General features: G+C 35.9%; 2 protein-coding genes across 5 annotated transcripts in view; one reads left to right on the plus strand and one right to left on the minus strand.

The window, feature by feature from the left end:
• Positions 1-9,271, minus strand: part of LOC129268079 (eukaryotic translation initiation factor 4 gamma 2-like) — a 37,124-nt gene extending 27,853 nt beyond the window's left edge. The window contains exons 1-2 of one of the 2 annotated variants that reach the window (XM_064104981.1): positions 9,193-9,271; positions 6,647-6,831 (exon numbers count right to left, since the gene is read on the minus strand). The gene's annotated coding sequence lies outside the window, so the exon portion shown is untranslated. Of the gene's footprint in view, positions 1-6,646; positions 6,832-8,849 lie in introns of both variants that reach the window. The other variant, XM_064104982.1, reaches the window with a different exon arrangement.
• A 5,149-nt stretch (positions 9,272-14,420) lies between these two features.
• LOC129268636 (harmonin-like) overlaps positions 14,421-20,667 on the plus strand; it is a 29,360-nt gene continuing 23,113 nt past the window's right edge. Inside the window, exons 1-2 of one of the 3 annotated variants that reach the window (XR_010294693.1) lie at positions 14,421-14,616; positions 18,851-18,918. Coding sequence is in view for 2 of the 3 variants with exons in the window: in XM_064104984.1 (XP_063961054.1) it covers positions 17,593-17,670; positions 18,851-18,918 (146 nt within the window). In the remaining variant the exon portion in view is untranslated. Of the gene's footprint in view, positions 14,617-17,350; positions 17,671-18,850; positions 18,919-20,667 lie in introns of those variants that run through there. The other 2 variants (XM_054906162.2, XM_064104984.1) reach the window with 2 other exon arrangements.

Here is a 20,667-nt window from a genome sequence, read left to right on the forward strand (position 1 = left end):
TAATTAAAACCCTGCGAAACAGACAGTTTACATGTAAATGTACAGCTTAACAAGACAATGGTTGATAATCATACAAAGGACACTGTACTTGTACAGTATTTGGCAATGGCCTTTATCTATGTTTTGATTTTGAAATCAGACATACAGTGATTCAGGGCCCTGTCTTACATAGAGTTACGATTGATCCAATCAATCGTAACTCTATGGAAATCCATCAGTGTCATAATTTTTCCTACAGGAAATTTGCACAATTTCCTTGGTAAACAAAGAGAAGCACAGTGAATTAAAAAAAAACAATGAATGCATGAATTTTAATCATAGTAAGAAAATATTTTGAACAAATATGCATAATAGATGATGATGTTGCTGGCTGTCCATAGTTGCGATTGATCAGATCAATCACAACTCTTTGTAAGACGGGGCCTGGTAGATTCATAGCTTGAAAATTGAATGGTTTACACCTTCACTAAAATTCTGTGTAAACTGAATGATCATGTACATCTGTTGAATTTATCTAGAAAGTTGATGCGAATGCAAAATGTAAAATTGAAGTTTATTACAGGTTGAATATCGGAGGCTACATGTAGAAAGGGATTCTCCTAGCAAAAAAAGTAAATGTGAAGTACAATTAAAGTTACGTTTTAATTAAAAATGTGAAACTTTCTTTAAAACAGACTGATTCTAAATAAAACTCTATGGCATTCTTCTTTTAAATTAAATTACATGGCATTGGTACAGGGAAGATACATCTATGAGCACCAATCAATAAAATTTATATGTAATTAAATTTAAACTATCTTAAAGAAATTAATGTTCAATGACCTTACACTCTTACAGAATTAAAATATCCCCCATAAATATCTTTCTAATGAAGTTTGGGAGAAATGGCGTTTTTTGAATTTTCATGACACCTTGATGAAATCAGTATTAAAGGAGAATGAAACTCTTGGAGCAAGTTAGCTTTTGTGAAAGCAGAAAAATCAAAGAATAAGATCAACAAAAGTTTGAGTAAAAAAGGACTAGCAATAGAAGAGTTATGAGCATTTGAATGTCGAGATCACTAATGCTATGGAGATCCTCCTATTGGCAATGCGACCAAGATCTATAATGTCACAGATGAACAACTCTCCCCTTTTGGACACTGAAAATATACCCCAAAACATATCTTTTTGCTCATTCTAATCATATGACAAACGATTCATCAATAATTGATATAATGTTGTGAAACCTCTGTACTTGTCCTCTCACAACGAGAACACCTCACCTTGTGATAGACTCTATAAAAGTGAGAATATAAGTGAAATATTAAAGTACTAAAGTAATGAGGGAGTTGTACGTGTGTGACATCACAGATCTTGGTCGCATTGCCAATGGGAGGATCTACATGGCATTAGTGATCTGTCACCCCCCATGTCCTTTATGTTCTGGGTTCTTTTTATTTAAAGGAAAATGAAACCTTTGGAACAAGATAGCTTGTGTGAAAACAGAAAAATCAAAGAAACAGATCAACAAAAGTTTGAGAAAAATCGGACAAATAATGAGAAAGTTATGAGCATTTGAATATTGCGATCACTAAAGCTATGGAGATCCTCACATTGGCAATGCGACAAAGATGTGTGATGTCACTTGTGAACAACTCTCCCCATTACTTTAGTATATATTTCACTTAAGGACGTTCCACAGTTATGTTTGTGCGCATTATGATCTGCGCATACATGTAGTTTACACTCTGCACGCTGACGTCACAATGGATGAACAGGTGATTAATAAGCTGCGGGTATGTGCTGATTTTTCTCATCATCTGCACTCTAACTGCAGATCCGATGCGTTATTTCATGAAGCTAAAAAATTGAATTATTCCATGGACCATTCAAAAAAAGATTATCTACAATTTCAAAATACTTTACTCTGCAGTGCTGCCAAGAATCACGAATATTACCCCGAGTTTGAATAAATGGTAGAGTGGTTTGATTTTTTTCTTCACATACATTGTAGATACAAAGCATTCGGCGCATTTTTGGTGTTTTAAAAAGCACATTTGCTCTAATAAAAATACTGATAGTTTAAAAACAAGCACATGAACCCCTATTTTTTAATGTTTGTTCCTCTTAGGTATACCTTCCTCTACAACTCTACAAATTTTGGTGAAAATGACATGGATTTTGAATAAAGTGCAGCATTTATTGTACTTTTGTAGTTTGTTACTGAAATTTCACATTTTTTAGATTGGGATTTTGTTATCTCTTACGCCATTTTTAAGAACTGACAGTGCTGTTAAACTTAAAATTGCAAACAAATAGCACTATAAATATATTCTCCATTCTAACGAAATAATTATTAATTCTCTTGCGAAATTTGATGACTTTTTCATGTATTTTGACTGAGTAATAATACAGGTTTAATCTCATTGTAGTAATCTTGGGCGGTCTAAAAATGCCAAATTCTTTTGAATGCGCAATTCTTAAGAACATCAATTTGGGTGAACTTTGATGTTCTATAGCAAAAAATCAAGCACATGGACCTATGTTAATTTTTGCATTTTTTTAATATTAAGGTTCTAAAGTATCTACATGTATGTGCAAAGTTTGGTGAAAATGACATGGATTTCACTTTAACTGTGGAACGTCCTTAAACTGCCTCTTTTATCACATCTATCAGTAGATCACGCATTCTTTCTTATAAGAGGGCATGTACATGTAATATGGATATTTAAATAATACATTATGGATAAAGAGTTTGTATCACTATATTAAGCAAGAGCAAAAAGATACATTTTTTGGGTATTTTATAGTCCCTCACAGGGAAAGTTGTTCACATGTGACATCACACATCTTTGTCGCATTGCCAATGGGAGGATCTCCATGACATTAGTGATTGCAATATTCAAATGCTCATAACTTTCTCATTATGTGTCCGATTTTTCTCAAACTTTCTATGATCTTATTCTTTGAATTTTCTCTTTCCACACAAGCCCACTTGTTCCAAAGGTTCCATTTTCCTTTAAATAAAACAGCATTACAAAATACTATAAAGAAGTACAGGGAATAATTTTGCTTTACAAATTTTGAATAGCATTTTTGGTCATAAGAGAAAAGCTCTCAACTATCAAAGTAATGTACAGTCCTATGTAAAAATATGCTATACAAAAGACTTTATGCATAGCTCAGTCTTTCAAAAATGTGGAGCAGTTTGCAATGCGATACCAGGAAATTTATTCCCTGAAGTCACACTCACAGTAACAAAACTCATAAATGCTGATAATCTACACCGTCTTACATGCACATGAATATGCAGTATCAATTTGTTCCATGTCCCGACAAGGGTGACAAAGGATGCTGCTATTTAAAAGAGGAAGGGAGTGTACATTGACACACTGGGCCTACATACATTATGTATCCTTTACACTGTTTCAACAATTTACAGACAAATTAGACCTGGGTCCCGTAACACAAGGGATAGCGAATAATCGTACGCTTGATTTTCATGAGTAATTGTACAGTCAGGGAATAATTTTCCTGGTATCGCATCACAATTTGCTCCACATTTTTTAAAGACTGCTGTGCATTTTGTACATAGCATATTTTTACACAGGACTGTACATTACTTAGTTGAGAGCTTTTCTCTTATGACCAAAAATGCTATTCAAATTTGTAAAGCAGAATTATTCCCCGACAGTTAAGACAACGCAATCAATTGTAGAAAAATGTTCGACATGTACATGTATGATCATTGCTAAGATTTGTGTTACTACAGGCCACTGGGCTGCGTAACACAAAGGTGTGAAATCAATCACTAAATTACAACGGCCAATTAAGATCATCGTTGCATGCACAATTTGCTCAGTAGACTGACTAGGAACCAATCAGAATTGCTCTCTCATATTTACAATCCATCACGATCCTTTGTGCGATGTGACCCTGCTCTAAGATAAATTGTGACTTCCTATTTGTCGAGAGAGAGTAAGGGAAGTACCACTGATAAAGCCAAGGTTGTAAGGATTAGACAAGGCTATGATGTCATCCCTCCATCCATACTATGATTGCCCTCTGTCTGTCCATACATGTAGTACAGACCTGCCAACCTCTGGGAATGAAAAATTGTATTCTGTGATAAAAAAAAACATATTTTTCCCCAAAAAAGTGTATTTCATAATAAAATGCGTGGCGCACTCGCTCATCGCGGCGCTCAAGCTGCATGCAGGCTAAAATGTGCACTGCTCTTGCAGAGGAAAAAAAACATACTGGCCCGAATTCACAAAGGTAGTTCTGAAAACCCACGGTTGAATCCATGGTTTATGCAGATTTCCTGTATAAATTACGCTTAATTTAGCGCGTATCGGGCACGTGTATAAAACATGTCCAATGCTGATGCACGCTTATGTCACAGTGCGCCAAATTGACGCCTGTTACCATGGTAAGATACGCTATTTTATTCATCAGTCCACTGTTTGAAGAGTGGACTCATTATTCAAAACAGTGGACTCATGAATAAACTAGCGTGGATAACCACCGCAACAGGCGTTGATTTGGCGCACTGTAAAAAAAGCGCGCATCAACATTGGACATTTTTTAAATAAATAAGCGTAATTTATACAGAAAGTCTGCATAATCCATGGACTCAATCTTGGGTTTTCAAAACCACCTTTATGAATTCGGGCCACTATATCTGGCTAGCTGTCTGTCATGCCTTGTACACATTTCATCCATTTTCAAACGTATATTCTTGTTACATGTACACACTAGCCTTGCTACACAGTGTATCCCATACAAAAATATAACTATTCATTGATCTATAATGGATAAATTATATCAGTGCTCATAGTGCAACAACATCACATGTCAACATCAAAATTGATATCATTTAAAGTTCTTGGAAAAGAACCCCTTGCATTTAATAATTTTGTTTTGGTGTCTCTCGCATCCTACCAAAAGGGAGAACTAGAAAAGAAACATTATTTGTTTGGTAGACTTTAATCAAAGTTTAAACTGTTTAAACATCAAGATTGAAATCATCTATTTGACTCTCTATACTTGGGTTGGGACATACACATTATCTAAGTTTGATTTTGCTAATGAGAGCTTGAGAAGCAACACTTTAAGTTTGGTAGCACCAACCCCATATTAACACCAACACCGACTTTCACCGCCCTTTAAACACCAATTTTACCTCTAAAAAAACAGACCTTCAGTAATTTTTTCATATAACTAACACCAAGTTAATAACACTCAAAAAGCAAGAGATTAAACACCAATACCTTTTGGAAATTTTGTTGTGGTGTCTCTTGCACCCTGTCCAGAGAGAAAGAGCTTGAGAAGCACCACTTACAGTTTGATAGCATCACCCCACGCTAACACCAACATGTTAACAGCCAATAAGCAAGAGATTAAAAAGCCTTACCTTTGGTAATTTTATTGTGGTGTCTCTTGCATCATGCAAAGATGGAGAGCATCACTTAAGAAGTTAAGGTTTGGTAGAATTATTCCCCCCCCCTCCCCATTAACACAAACACCAACACCAAAAGTAATTAACACCCAATGTATAACCACGGGACACCTAACCTTTCGTAATTTTATTGTGGTGTTTCTTGCGCCCTGCAAAGAGGGAAAGCTTGAGAAGCACCATACCCCCTACAGTATAGGGACAGTGATTTTCCGTTTCAAAAAATTGCCTTTTCCGTTTCAGAAAATCTCAAATTCCGTTTCAGCATGTCAGAAAACGGAAATTCCGTTTCCCCATAGACTTTGTACACACGGAAAAGTGACAATTCTGTTTACACATTGAATAGCAAAATCACAACACGCACACTCGCACTGGTCAAAATTTGTATCTGCTACTGTACCAACAACACAATAAAATCCGTTCTAATCGGATCTATGCGGGTGCATACAATATTTTTACACACCCATTTTGCATGCATACATCCTCACCTTTCATATTATTAGCATTATTTCACGGTGAAATGATATTTCATCGATAATTTTGGGGTTTTTGGACATCGTTATCATCAGTCAACGGCTTTTCCCCAATCCGCCATCTTGGATTTTAAGACCACGATATCGTGCTGTTACATCTTCAAACGTAGAGGGCAGCAACACACGACCGTGTACATGTAGTTGAACGATATGTGTGCATGTGAAGCCCAACCCGGCCGGCCGGGTACGGGTACGGTGCGGGGTACAAACGAGTGTGCTGATGTCGAGTGCAGTCACGATGTGTGAATTGTCATGATAGTAGCGAAGTGAGATCGTGTTTTCTGGGGTTTTTTGGCCATTTAATATTCTCATTTTGCTGTGATTTTGGAGTAATTTCTGTTGCTATTCTGTGTCTTTTGAGGGAAAATACGTTTTCCGTGATTTTCCGTTTGAAATGCCACTTTCCGTTTCAAAAGGCCCTTTCCGTGAATTCCGTCCGTTTTCCGCGATCGCGGAAAATCACTGTCCCTACCCCTAGTTAACAAAAACTGAACACCAACACAAAAAATGATTAACACCCAATAAGCAAGAGACTTAACACCTTACCTTTGGTAATTCTATTGTGGTGTTTCTTGCGCCCTGCAAACAGGGAAAGCTTGAGAAGCACCATACCCCCTAGTTAACACAAACTTAACACCAACACAAAAACACCAATAAGAGACTTAACACCTTACCTATGGTAATTTTGTTGTGGTGTCTCTTGCGTCCTGCCAAGAGGGAGAGCTCGAGAAGCACCACTTCTTGGTGCCGGGCCTTCCACCTTGCCCAGTGTTTTGTGGACAGCCTCTCAAAAGACAAATTCCTAAACCTCCTCTCTCTTCCTCCTCTCTTTGTCTCTAGCAACTCATGTGTAATAAACCTGCATTTGACATGGAATAAAAAAAATTCAAGCATACATAAATCTGATATATACATGTATTACTACTACTAGTGACCTTTTGTTGTCCACTGACAAAAGGAAGCAGCTCTGTGGACAGAGTTTCTTAGTGAGGAAAATATGTCACAGCCTTTATAGAGTTATGTACAGTAATGTACTTGCTTGTGAAACATCTACATGTACATTTCAGAAATTGGAGGCTACATTTTATGTGACTCCAATTCTATTAGCATCATTATGAGCATACTACGTGTACGGTACATAAAATATCCCAAATCAAGAAAAAAGTAAATTTTGAATAAAAAATGGGGGGGGGGGGAGCATTTCATGAACGGACTTGTCGGACGTTTCATCCAACAAGTCCCATTTTATCCAACTACCATAGTAACAGAGCTTCTCAACCAATCAAAATTGAGTAAAGTTGTCAGGTCTGACAAATTGTTGGACAAAAATTTTGAAAAAAAGCTCCTAAAAGTTGTTTCCCCTTGTCAGTGGAGAGCAGCATTGGCCAATAAGGAACTGGTAGAGTACAGGTACCAAAGTTTATCAACAAAAAACTGTTAAAAGCCATTTTTGCACCTTAGTGTACGTTTTTAAACTGTACTGTACATTTGTTATTCCTTGCTTCTTTCATTATTCAAAAAGAAATGAAAAATATTTTTTTTAGCGAACATTCTTTTTGTTATGTGTTAAATTTGAATCTTTTATCAAAAGAGTATCCATCCAGTCTCTTGTTTGTTTTTTAGCAGAAAATACAAGAGAATATATTAACATCCATCAAAGAATTTGAACCTTTTGGACATGTGTGACTTTTTTGTTCCCTGCTTTGTCCAGAGATCATGATTGAGAGGGCACACTATGACATTTCCTTTAAAGGGGAAGTTCACCCTGACAACAAGTTTTGGAAAAATAGCAGAAAAAATGATAAAATAATGCCGAAGGTTTGAGAAAAATCCATCAAAGTATAACAAAAGTTGTTAGAATTAAAATTACTTGATTTGTGACATCATATGCGAGCAGCTTTCCTAGATATCGAATGGTAAAAAATCAATGAAATGTCATTTTCTCAAAAAATTGAAAATGTTTCTTACTGTACATTCAATACAATACAGACAAATAATTTCACAACTGTTCCTAAAAAGAAAACAAAAGTAAGTCATCACAAACCATTAAAAAATTGAAATTTATGCATTTTACATGTACATGTATATAACAACATATAAGCAGTGGGGCAGCTGCTTGTTTATGACGTCCCAAATCCATAACTTAAAATTGTAATAACTTCCTTAATCTTCAATGGATTTTTTTCTCAAATCCAAACCTTCCCCAATATTTTTTATCATTTTTTTCTATTTTAACAACAAACTTTTCTTCAGGGTGAACTTGAAGTTCAGTCTTCCCCTTTAAAATTTGCTTTCTTCACGCGTAAAATCTAATTTCATGATCCAAATGAAATACTTTCAGGGAGTCGTTTACTCTTTTTGTTGTGCTAACCAAACTTCAATTGGTGGCATAATATCCTGGTTAAAGACACCAGTCCATTCACTGCCATTTATTTATATCGTCATCGCTGGTGACTTCCCCGCCATTTCTTCTACTCCAATTGTCTTGTAGATCTACACAACGAGTGCACACACACACGAGAAGAGAGGTGACAAATTTCACAATAAGGACAAATTGTCAAAAAAAATTGGCTATTATGAGTATGATTTTTGCGAATGCCATAAAGTCTTTATGGCATTCGCAAAAATCATACTCATAGCCAATTTTTTATTGACAATTTGTCCTTATTGTGAAATTTGTCACCTCTCTTCTCGTGTGTGTGCACTCGTTGTGTAGATGTAATGCCAAAAATGGGTGGGGAAATTTAGTCGGCTGGTGCGAAACTGCATTTATTTATACAATTATACTATAGCGCAGACACGACAGTCACACTAACAGATGTAGACACAGTCTCAGACACAAACAAAGCCACAGCACAGGCCAGCCACTCGACTCACCACCGACTCACAGCGATGCAGGTTTCAACATCGATGCCCAATCAAGATTGCACATTCACAGATATTCCAGATACGATACATGCATGCATGCATTGCACGCAGAGCAGACACCGAGACAGAGGTTGCGCTGATGTATAGCCGAGTGCATAAGGGCGGCTACGCTACGTTTACAAATTGTCGACGTAAACCAACATTTCGAACGCATTTGGCCCCATTACTACACGCTATTTTGAATTAATACAGATTTGAGGAGACATATCATATATTTTTCTCCCGTAATATATATAGCAATCACACACCACGCAAACATATTACATAAAATCAGCAATTTACATGGACTTACAATCATAAAACTTCCTTTGTTCGCGTCCAACACCGGAAATTGTGTAAATAGAGGTCGTCTTTTAAATGACCTTTAGAATGTGTATTTGCGTTTTGTTAGTTGTCAATCTATATATTTCAAAAGATAATATTGTATATTAAACGTTTAAAATAATAATTTATTATATTATTTTATTAAATTTATTATTTTTACAAATTGTTTTTAAAAATCATATTTTTTCCTAATTCATATTGTTTCAAATTGGCAATAAATAATTCTTCTGCTGCGAATTGCATTACGCCGTCATTCTACGAAAATCACGACATTTCTGATAAATTACGTATAGATGCACGTCACTATTTGGGACGTACGACTTTGAGCTCATGATTTTAGGAAGAAATATGAATATTTTGGATAATTGAAATACTTCTTTTTTTTTCAAGATACGTTAATACTTGCAGGAATAGCGAGTGGTGTGAGTACGAGAATTGCGAGGGGAGCCACTTACATTGACGAGTGGATACCATGCGCGACCAAAAAACACGTAAAAAGGATGTCTTTTCAAGATAGGGCACGGATGTGGAAGGTGGGGCCGTACTAAACCAAATGGTGTGTAAAGGTAAAACCGACGACCGACGGACCCATGACATAACAATAAAATATCGGTGTACTTGTTTAGGGGTTCATTTCAGGGAATATATATACTTGCCAAGAGTATCATTTTGTTCCAACATTTGTTAAGGGTAGGGTTTCAGACGCCAATACTTGTTAAGGGGTGCATTTTCAGAATAAGGAAAATACGTGTTTAGGGTGCTTTTCGAGACCACATGGTCGCGCATGGTATCCACTCGTCAATGGAAGTGGCCCCCCGGGGAGTAGCCCCCCCCCCCCGCCTTTCTTTCTTTCTATCTTTCTTTTTTTTTTTTTTTTTTTTTTTTTTGGGGGGGGGGGGCTAAGCCAAGAGGTCTTTACTAACGCCTAATAATAATATATATCTCCATCGGATCGACCAAGCGTGGTTTCAGGCGTGGTTCTATATAGGGAGGGGGTACTTAATGTGGCTTGGAGCCCGCTATAATTTGCTCAAACCCCTTCACACCCCCCCCCCCAAAAAAAAGTAAGATTCCCAATTGAATTGAATGGTTTAAACTTATGAAGGATCAAATTAAAGTAATATTGTTAACATCATTGTGATGAGATAGCCACAATGACAGGACACGCTATAATAATTCCCTCACCATTTCGCTCAGCAGCAGCGAAAAATCTAATTTCCTATATGATCCTGCTGATGACATACGTTCAGGAGCCGTTTATGGTATTGATACTTGATGTAGTAATCCCTTTGGCAGCTCATACAGAAGCTATACTGGGGTGATGAATAAAGTGAGCCACTGGAAGGAGTGTCATGAAGTGCAGAAATGGTGATGGATACAATTTTGTATATGTATATACAGTAAAACATGTTATGCTGAGTGCAAGTAAAAATCAAGCTATTGACTTTAAAACATATAGGATCCAACAGGGGGCTGCATCATTCTGATGGCAGGGAGAGCAGCCTCCTTGAAACTGAACATTCCTTTGGTGTTGACAGCTGAGCTGGGTAGGTTGTTCCAGTTCCTTGTCGTTCTTCTTATGCTAACCAATGAGATGCTGATTCCTCATCAAACTTTGTACAACAATTTGCGTTATCTAACCCCTATTGTTCAAACTTAATTACAGGATGGTGGTTATACTGGGGCATTGTCCAAACGACGGATAGGATCTATACGATTAAAGGTCAAGTTCATCCCAGAAAAAATATGATTTTAATAAATAGAGAAAATCAAACAAAAATAATGCTGAAAACTCATCAAAATTGGATGGAAAATAAAAAAGTTATGACATGTTAAAGTGTCGCTTATTTTTCCCAAAACAGTTCTGCTCAACTCAGTGATATGCAAATGAGAGAGTTGATGATGTCACTCACTCACTATTTATTTTGTTTTTATTGTTTGAATTATACAATATTTCATTTTTTACAGATATGACAATTATGACCATCTTGTTTGAACCACAAAATGTTAAAACAATCAAATTCCACATGTTAAGGGAGGAATGAAACTTTGCTCACATGACAATGAGGAGAAAATTAAGATATTTTATATAATAAAATACAAAAGAAATAGTGAATTTGTGATGTCATCTGGGTTTCCTCATTTCATACTGACCAGGATGTGCAAATAACTGTTTGGTGAAATTTAGCAAAACTTTAAAATAACTTTTATATTTTAGATCCGATTTTGATGAAATTTTGAGTGTTATTCTTGTTTGATTTTTCTCTTTCTATTCAAATCATCGTTTTGTTGGGGTGGCTTGTCCTTTAAAATATGTCATAAAAATACTGCATAATGTCGGTCACGGGTCATTCACTCCGCTCTGTAGAATACTCCTGAGCGGCAAGAATAGTACATGGGTATAAAAAAAAATCATAAACAAAAATTACAAAGGAAAAGAATAGAAAAGGATTGGAGTGACAGAGTTGCACTTTTTTGTAAACTAAGGTGGCCACGACCGCCCCGATGTTTTTTTTTTTCTAAGTAATTAAGACTGAGACAAAAGGTGAAAACCAGATAAGAGGAATTAGAGCATAATCTTTTTTAAATCATCCGAAATTCAGCGACATTGCCCCAACTGAATAATGAATTAGATTATCAAGACAAAAAAGAAATGAATTAGATAATCAAGACAAAAAAGAAATCAGAATTCATGAACGATTGAAATCTCGATCAGAAAGTATAATATTTTATAAAAGAAAGATAATTAATTTGGTTTAAAGGGATGGTCCGGGCTGAAAATATTTATATAAATATAGTAAAAATTCAAAAAGCAAAATGCTGAAAATTTTCATCAAAATCGGATAACAAATAACGAATTTATTGGATTTTTCAATTTATCAATATTTTGTGAAAACAGTTATGAGCACATCGTCCTGAATATTCATTAGGTGGGCTGATGATGACATATCCCCACTTTCCTTTTTTCTTATGTTATTACATGAAATCAGAATTGTTTCATTTTTTTCATGCATGTGTAAATGATGTGTCTCCATTATGATGAAATAAGTTGCGGCAATAAATAACTAATGCACTATAGATCAGTTGTCAATCCTATTGTTTCAGTTCTTGGTAGAAAAGTTTTGAATAAACCTAATTTCATATAATAAAATACAAAAGAACAAGTGGGGATATGACAACATCAATCCACCTAATGAATATTCATGAAGACATGCCTAGAACTGTTTCACCGGAATAATGCAAATCTTTAAAATTCAATAACTTCGGTATTTGTTAATTTTGATCAAATTTTTAGAATTTGCTTTGTGAATTTTACTCAATTTATTGAGATATAAATATTTCCAGCCTGGACTATCCCTTTAAGGGAAATTTGTGATGATTTATAAACTCAAAAGCTTGATCGTTATTATTTTCATGAGAAGAACAGCGCCATCATTATGATGAGAATGGCCAAATCGCAACTGCCCCATCCCTTCCCCAGCAAAATATACGAGCGTCCCTCCTTGCCTACTTCACTTAGATAGGGATAGATTTCGGGTCAGATTACACATTTACCCTAAACATGCTAAATATCCCATATTTTCTAGACCTTTGAATTCCTTTCTGTAAAAGGCTGTTTGCTACAAGAACTTTGCAGCAGTTGTGTAACTTTTTTTTAAAGATTAATCGTGAATAATAGGCCTACTTACTTAATAGCGCTTCATACGTTGGTTTCTAAGCGCTTTACATTGTAATTATTATAAACCCGGTCATAGGATCCAACACTGTCCCACATATAAAATGCACCATCTCCACTGCCTAGGGAGTATTCTGGCCAGGCAACTGATTATCGGTGCACACATTCACATTGCCAATCTAATTTCATGAGTTGACGTCATTTTTACTATAGGCCTATATGAAATGTGAAATATTCTAAGTTTCTCCTCCTTGTCCAGTATTACAAATTGTTATTCCTCTCTGAACATGATGAATTGTCATTGTCTTAAGTCAAGTAGGTCCTTATTGTCAAATCTGCCAAAATAGAAATATTGTATAATTCAAACAATACAAAACAAAAGAAATAATGAGTGGGGGTGAGGGATGGTAAATTGCCAATTCGTTATTACTGTCAACTCGTCCATTCACCACATGGTCAACTTTCATTTAGTCTAATGGCATTCCGTTCATCAACACGTCGTCTAACAACCATTTGGTCTAATCATCACTTCGTCTAATCACCATTTCGTCTCATAACCATGCAGTCGGTCTAATATCCATTTCATTTTCATTCATTTTGCACAATTTAACACTTAGTCCAATTAGACCAAATGATATATAGACTAAATGGCTATTGGACCAACTGGTTATTAGGCGGCATGACATTATAGACTTAATGAAAGTAAACCATGTTGTAAGTGGGATTACTGATAGTAAACGACTTGGCAATTGGACGAATTGGCATTAGACGATCTGGAAATAAACCGGGAAGGACTCAAGGACATCATTGACTCAGTCTCTCATTTGCATATCCTTGAGTAAGGTTGTGCATAAAATGCCATAACTTTCTCATTTTACATCCGAATTTGATGAAATTTTTAGCGTTATGCTTGTTTGATTTTTCTTTTTTGATTCAGATTAAATTTTTTTGGGAGGCGAACTTGACCTTTAAAAATTAAACTCCGACTTGCTTAAGATTTTAAACACTTGTTCACACTGTGAAACAAATATACTGTAGAGTTTATTTATTGACGCCCCCCCCCCCTTGTAGGGGGAGGGGGACATTGTGGGCATTTGACTCCCCCAAATTGTCTAAAGAAATAGTGAATTAAGAAACATGAACATCCACCCTTTTCCCCAACAGTTTATTTGCCATCCACTTGCCCTCCCCCTCTTTTAAGGACAAAAATGATGTCCCTCCCTTTCATCATTCTATCATAACTTGACTCTTTACCTATTATCATCATTTATTTCCCCCCTGACATTAGTTATAATATTACGTCTCCATGACAAAATCAAACAGCTGGCAGGGTTCCCTAAAGATTAGCCTTAGAAAGATGAAAGCGCACGCATTATTTCGAGAGAGCTATGTTGATGGTTATAAGAGGAGCGACATGTGCAGAATCATAATTCTCCTCGTACGCCCAACAAAAAGGACTTCGCACTTTGAACTCTCCGGTAGGGGGGACACCTGTGCCAGAAATCTACAAATATCATTCCACGTCAGTTAAATGCAATATATCACCGACCGTTTGAGTTGTATGATATCAATAGCCGTATTTACACGGGAGACATTGTTCTCATTCAGATCAATTCATTCGGAAACGTAAAGCTGTTGTATTCACAAAAGAGAACAATTCGGAATATAGATAATTTTACAATGGACCACGCAGTGACTCAGGACTTCAATAATAGGGTAAGAAACTTCAAATACGGTTTGTTAAAAAATAAGCATATTATTCATTCTTTTACTGGAAAAAATAATTTTAGTAATCATGCTTTGGATTGATACTAAATTTATGTAGAAGTTTGATACCAAATCATGTACGTTGTTTTAGCAATCTCGTCTCATGACGCATAAACAAAATTTCGATTGAAAATTGAAAATGTTCATTTATATTCAACAATGAATGATTTTATAATTAGTGCATGTCCCGTGCCCCCTTTTGAGAACCATAAATATATTTGTTAGTGCAAAACGTGCATGCGCAAGTCAAGTGAGGACTGCGTTTTGCTTGTCAAATTTTTCGTGACATAAATCACCATAATTAGGAAATGAAGACCTTCTTGGGGCAGGTTTTTTTTTTCTATATAAAAAAGCCCCCCTTTTCAAAAATTCTAGATCCGCCCCTGGTGGTTGGTTATATTTTCAAACACTAGCTTTCTTATTTCGTACAATTTTTTTTTTCATGGTATGCACTTTTATGGGCCGTCATGCTCTAATTAGCAAAAAGTATCTGAAAAATATAAAACAAAGAAAATGAAATAAGTAAGGTGTGATTTAATTCAAATTGATGCTTTCATCATGAGGTTTTAGTGATATATAGGCCTCTTTCCATATACTTTTATTATATTTCATTAGAGGCATTTGCATTTGAGACACGAGAAACAAAGTAGGCTTGTAATGGTAAAACTCGTCATTTTCCGATCAATATTTTTTGTGGAATTTTGACTCAATTATGGCGACAACGGTTGCTGTGTTTTTATTGATTTTTTTATAGCCCATAGTGTTATTCATATAATGTTATTCATATAAACATAAAAGATCACTCAGTTATCAAATAAATATTAAATTACATAAGAGCTAGGGAACGTGCAAGTTTGTTTGATAAAAATAACGTCAAGAATATAATTGTAACATTTCCATTTCCTTTCCATCAGTTCTATTTTATACTGCTTTTCTTTAAAATGTCAATTGTTAGTTTGCATCTGATTTATATTACCCTGTATTGTGTTTGAATGGCAATGAAATAATGAATTGAACTGGATATTATATAAGAAAAAGGATTCAGGAAAGACAACGTCCATGATAAAAAAAAACATGCTGTACAAAGTCTTTATGATATCCGTCTGGTCTTATTCATGCACATTCTTATTTCTGCTCCAACTTCTACAGCTGGCTTGGTCTAACATACACAACAAAGACTGTCGTGTTAACCGGTGTACATAGAGGACCATACCAGTTATTTTTCACCGGTGTTAAATTGACAGTGTTACAACACCTTTGGTTGTCACATCAACACCCTTTGGTGTTATGTTCAATCCCTAGGGTGTAATTTTAACACCTCAGGGTGTGGTCCTCTATTAACACCAACTGGTGTCAGTTTTAACACCTCAGTTTTTACAGTGTACCATTTATGGCATATTTATCATTTTTTTAATGGTTAACCATTGTTGCTAAAACAAAATTGTATACCAAAACTGGCGGATTCATTTTTTCTTACAGGGAGGGGCCTAAACAGAGGCCTATTTTTTCTTCAAAGATTTCAATATAGGTCTCCATAATGCGAACTTCCCGTCCGATGTTATTTTGACAAGCAAAATATAAAAAAAATAAGGGGTTATTACTCTAATACCCCTCTCCTTGAAGCCAGTGGGGTCCAGTGTTTTTGCATGATTTTCAGGGGGGGGGGGTTCTTTGTAAAAAAAAACGCCATTCTGGAATCCTTCCCCCGGCTGTACATTATATAATTGAAAATGACTGTAAACTGAACAGCGTGACATGACTTTTAAAGGAGAAATATATTGAAAATCGTAAAAATGGAGAATCATATATCAAATCAAAGGAGAAAATAAGGAGAACACGATGGTGTACATCATTTATCATAGAGACCGATGGAACTCAGTTAATTGATAGTTTAAAGTTCTCTCTCTAAATGCTTCAAACACGCAGAATTACGTCCGCGAAATTGGGGATTTTTTATGACGTCACTTTCTGTACGAGAGGCGTGTTTGGCTCTCCCACGTGAAGCTCCACTTGCATGCAAAACCTGTTGCGAGGGTACGTTTTCTCCACATTGTCACTGAATACTTCGATCACGAAATGAAAGAAAACCCAGAATTTTATCTAGATTTGGATTTTCAAATTGATGATTTTGAAGATGAAGAGAATGATGATGAAGTGAACAACAAAGTGACGTAGTTGGGGGTAAATTGGGGGAATCGATGATGAGGAGTCGGACAATTCAACTTGCAACACGATCACATGCCGATTCGCTACCAACTCATGCAGCTGCTAAGTGCTAGCTACACCGCGCGTGCCAAATTGAATTCACGAAAATGACTTGCCACACTGTCCAGACAGAGTCTCTTACTTCTGTGACTATGAAGAAGGAAAATAATGATTAAAACTGTACTTACAAATAAGTGAATGTAATCCGAACCTGAAGGCAAATCAACTCAACGAATAGCAGCAGACGATATGCACCGATGATAAAATTCATGTGGCTGGGATAGATTGTCACTCGTTCTGTTAGATGTAATTTTTATCTCATTAATTTGACAAAATTACGAAACTCGGGGAATTATTTATCTATATAAAAATATAGTAACATCTCGTATAATTTTTAAATTACGATAAAACGTTTTTTGAAGGAAAACATTGAGGTAAATTAAAATTAGATGTAAAAGATCCCCAACATGCGTAGCTTGATTGAGAGCTGTGCAACACGTGCATAGATCTACTCTCTCAGCCACGGCGAGCAAGCAATACGGCATGTTTGTGATTTTGAATACGATCACATATACGAGCTTTTAAAAGGTTTTATCGTAATTTAAAAAATAATACGAGATGTTACTATATTTTTATATAGATAAATAATTCCCCGAGTTTCGTAATTTTGTCAAATTAATGAGATAAAAATTACATCTAGTGACAATCTATCCCAGCCACATGAAGTTTATCGTCGGTGCATATCGTCTGCTGCTATTCGTTGAGTTGCCTTCAGGTTCGGATTACATTCACTTGTTTGTAAGTACAGTTTTATCATTATTTTCCTTCTTCATAGTCACAGAGGTAAGAGACTCTGTCTGGACAGTGTGGTAATTCATTTTCATGAATTCAATTTGGCCCGCGCGGTGTAGCTAGCACTTAGCAGCTGCATGAGTTAGGTAGCGAATCGGCATGTGATCATGTTGCAAGTTGAATTGTCCGACTCATCATCATCGGCGTAATTCCCCCAATTTACCTCCAACTACGTCACTTTGTTGTTCATTTCATCATCATTCTCTTCATCTTCAAAATCATCAATTTGAAAATCCAAATCTAGATAAAATTCTGGGTTTTCTTTCATTTCGTGATCGAAGTATTCAGTGACAGTGTGGAGAAACCGTACCCTCGCAACAGGTTTTGCATGCAAGTGGAGCTTCACGTGGGAGAGCCAATCACGCATCTCGTACAGAAAGTGACGTCATCAAATTCAAGTCAATTCAGAGACCGATGCGAGGCATATTTCGGAGAGGCATTTTGAGCGTTTTTTAATCGGCGATTTTCACCTTATGTATTATTTTCGTTATTTTTGAATGACCCACTGATAATCCCCACATCATTACCTTTCCATTGACATATAATAAGACCACATTCATAATCAATATAGTTCTCCTTTAAGTTTAGACAGCTCATCAGTATTTAGGATAATACTAATCGAATTAATAACAAATTAGTGATGAGTCATCACTAATTTGTTATTAATTCGATTAGTATTATCCTAAATACAAATATACTTTCGCATTGTTTGTCATTGTACTTCTAAGCGAAGGTAATGTAAATTTGATGATAAGCGGAGCACGTTGGCCTGAAAGTACTTTAAAAATGTCATTCCTTAGACGATTTTGATTATTTTCAGTGCTTTGTTTGTCCGATTTTACTTTATCTGTTCAAATAATGTCATTTTTTACTATTACTACTACTACTACTACTACTACTACTACTACTACTACTACTACTACTACTACTACTACTACTATACTACTACTAGTACTACTAGTACTACTACTACTACTACTACTACTACTACTACTGCTACTACTACTACTTCTACTACTACTTTATAATTAATTGAATCGTGATACTTTTTCTTTGTTTGAACATAAATTTGTTTTATGTCAGTGGTTTAATTATGTTTTCAATCCATCTCTCTCTATCCACCCAGGTGAGGGCTACTCTTGAGTACGAGAAAGACCAGGCCCAGCTTTACTCACAACTAAAAAAATACAAGCAGTAAGTATTTTTAAAGGCCACTGAAATTGTTCCGGGAGGGGCAGGACGCGTACAATTTTTCGAAGAAACTCGAAAGCGAAGGAACGAAGCGACCAAGCTATTTATTGGGGCGCTTTGCATTTTTAAAGGTGAAAAATTAAGGATTTTGTACACAGTTTTGGTGGATTTTGCGAAAGTTTGAAGTAAAAAAATGTAGATTTTCAAAACTTCTGGGGGCAGCTACCCCCGCCGCCCCCGTTGCCTAAGACCATGTTCTTGCACCCCTCGCTGCCTTGGTTCACCCCCTTTTTCTCCTTACTGGTCCCTCAATCTCACGACTTCACAAACAGTTGACTACCCCCCCCCCCCCCTACAAAACAAATCAATAAATCAATAAAAAATGTTTTAAGATCAAAAAATTAATTTCCCTTTTTTTGAATCTTTGAAAGCGACTATTTCGAATTTAATTTGGAAAAGAGGTATACTTTGATCGGGGGTCTGGGGCCCATTTGATTAAGACTTATTATCATAACAAATGCAAAATTGCTATAGGCTAACAAGTTTGCCAATCACATTGAATGATTTGAGTAGCTAAAAATATTACTGCAAATAATTGTTATGAATTAAGTTTTATGAAACGGGCCTCTCAAACAGGTTCGTCGGTAAAAGGAGTTATCGTTTTCTCGCCATATGGGGAGAATATAGGGTCTATGTCGTTCATATTACCATAGTTCTATATAAAACAAAACAAATAAATAAATATCACGATATCGTCACAAATGTCATGCTAAATCTAAGATGATCACCAACTGTCGAGAAAAGGAATTTAAAGTAAGGTTGGTGAAAGATGAATCTATTAGGATTCAGGCAGTTTATATCGTCGATGATAGCTTCAAGCCGAAAAGCAGTCGTGCTAAAAACACAATAATTATTATGGGATAATGTATTTCAGATATAAAAGTTCAATGTGCAAAGTTTGAAGTGCGTCTGTTCTCTCTCGTAATTGCTTTTCTAAAATCTGTTTAACGTCGTCATCTAAAAGGGAACATTCATCTAAAGTGAGCCGTTTGTGGAGGTCATTGTGGAGAAAGGACATGCTTATTAAGAGAACAATACGGAATATATGAAATGACATCTCATTAATTCCATTGAGCATTTATGACTCGTTTTCAGAATGTACAAAATTCAGCTTCGTTAACCATGCCTTAACAAAGTAATATGATTTGGAACAAAAACGAAATAAGTTTTGACTGCTTGTGAGCCTTTAACAACATTTTTGCTCAGTCGACACTTTGATCGCCTTATCTAGTCTGATTTTATCTTATTCAACCTTATCTTATCTTATTTTGTCGCATATTTTTTTCTTCTTATATCATCTAACTTTTCTTGCCTTGTCTTATCTGATCTTATCTTATCTATCTTATCTAACCTAACTTATCTTGTCTTGTCTTATCTTATCTTTATATTATCTTATACGTTACACTATCTTACTCTAGGTGGTTTCAGACCGCCTCGAAGTTCGCCAGTTCCAGGTATTCTCTGATCGGGAAATTTACCCCGATCAGAAAATACCAGGTATTTTGGCGGTGTGAAAGCAAACTACGCGTAATATCCCCGAAAGAAAATACCCGATAAATAGTAGGTACTTGGCGAAATTACGAGAACTTTCGCGGGGATTTTTCCAAGGTCGTGGGTATTTTGGCGGTCTGAAAGCAAATTACGGGAACTTTTAGCCCAGCGTGTCGTTAGGTGCGGCGCCGTGCATGGGTT

The sequence above is a fragment of the Lytechinus pictus genome, chromosome 9 (assembly GCF_037042905.1).
Source record: "Lytechinus pictus isolate F3 Inbred chromosome 9, Lp3.0, whole genome shotgun sequence".
Classification (NCBI taxonomy): Eukaryota; Metazoa; Echinodermata; class Echinoidea; order Temnopleuroida; family Toxopneustidae; genus Lytechinus; species Lytechinus pictus.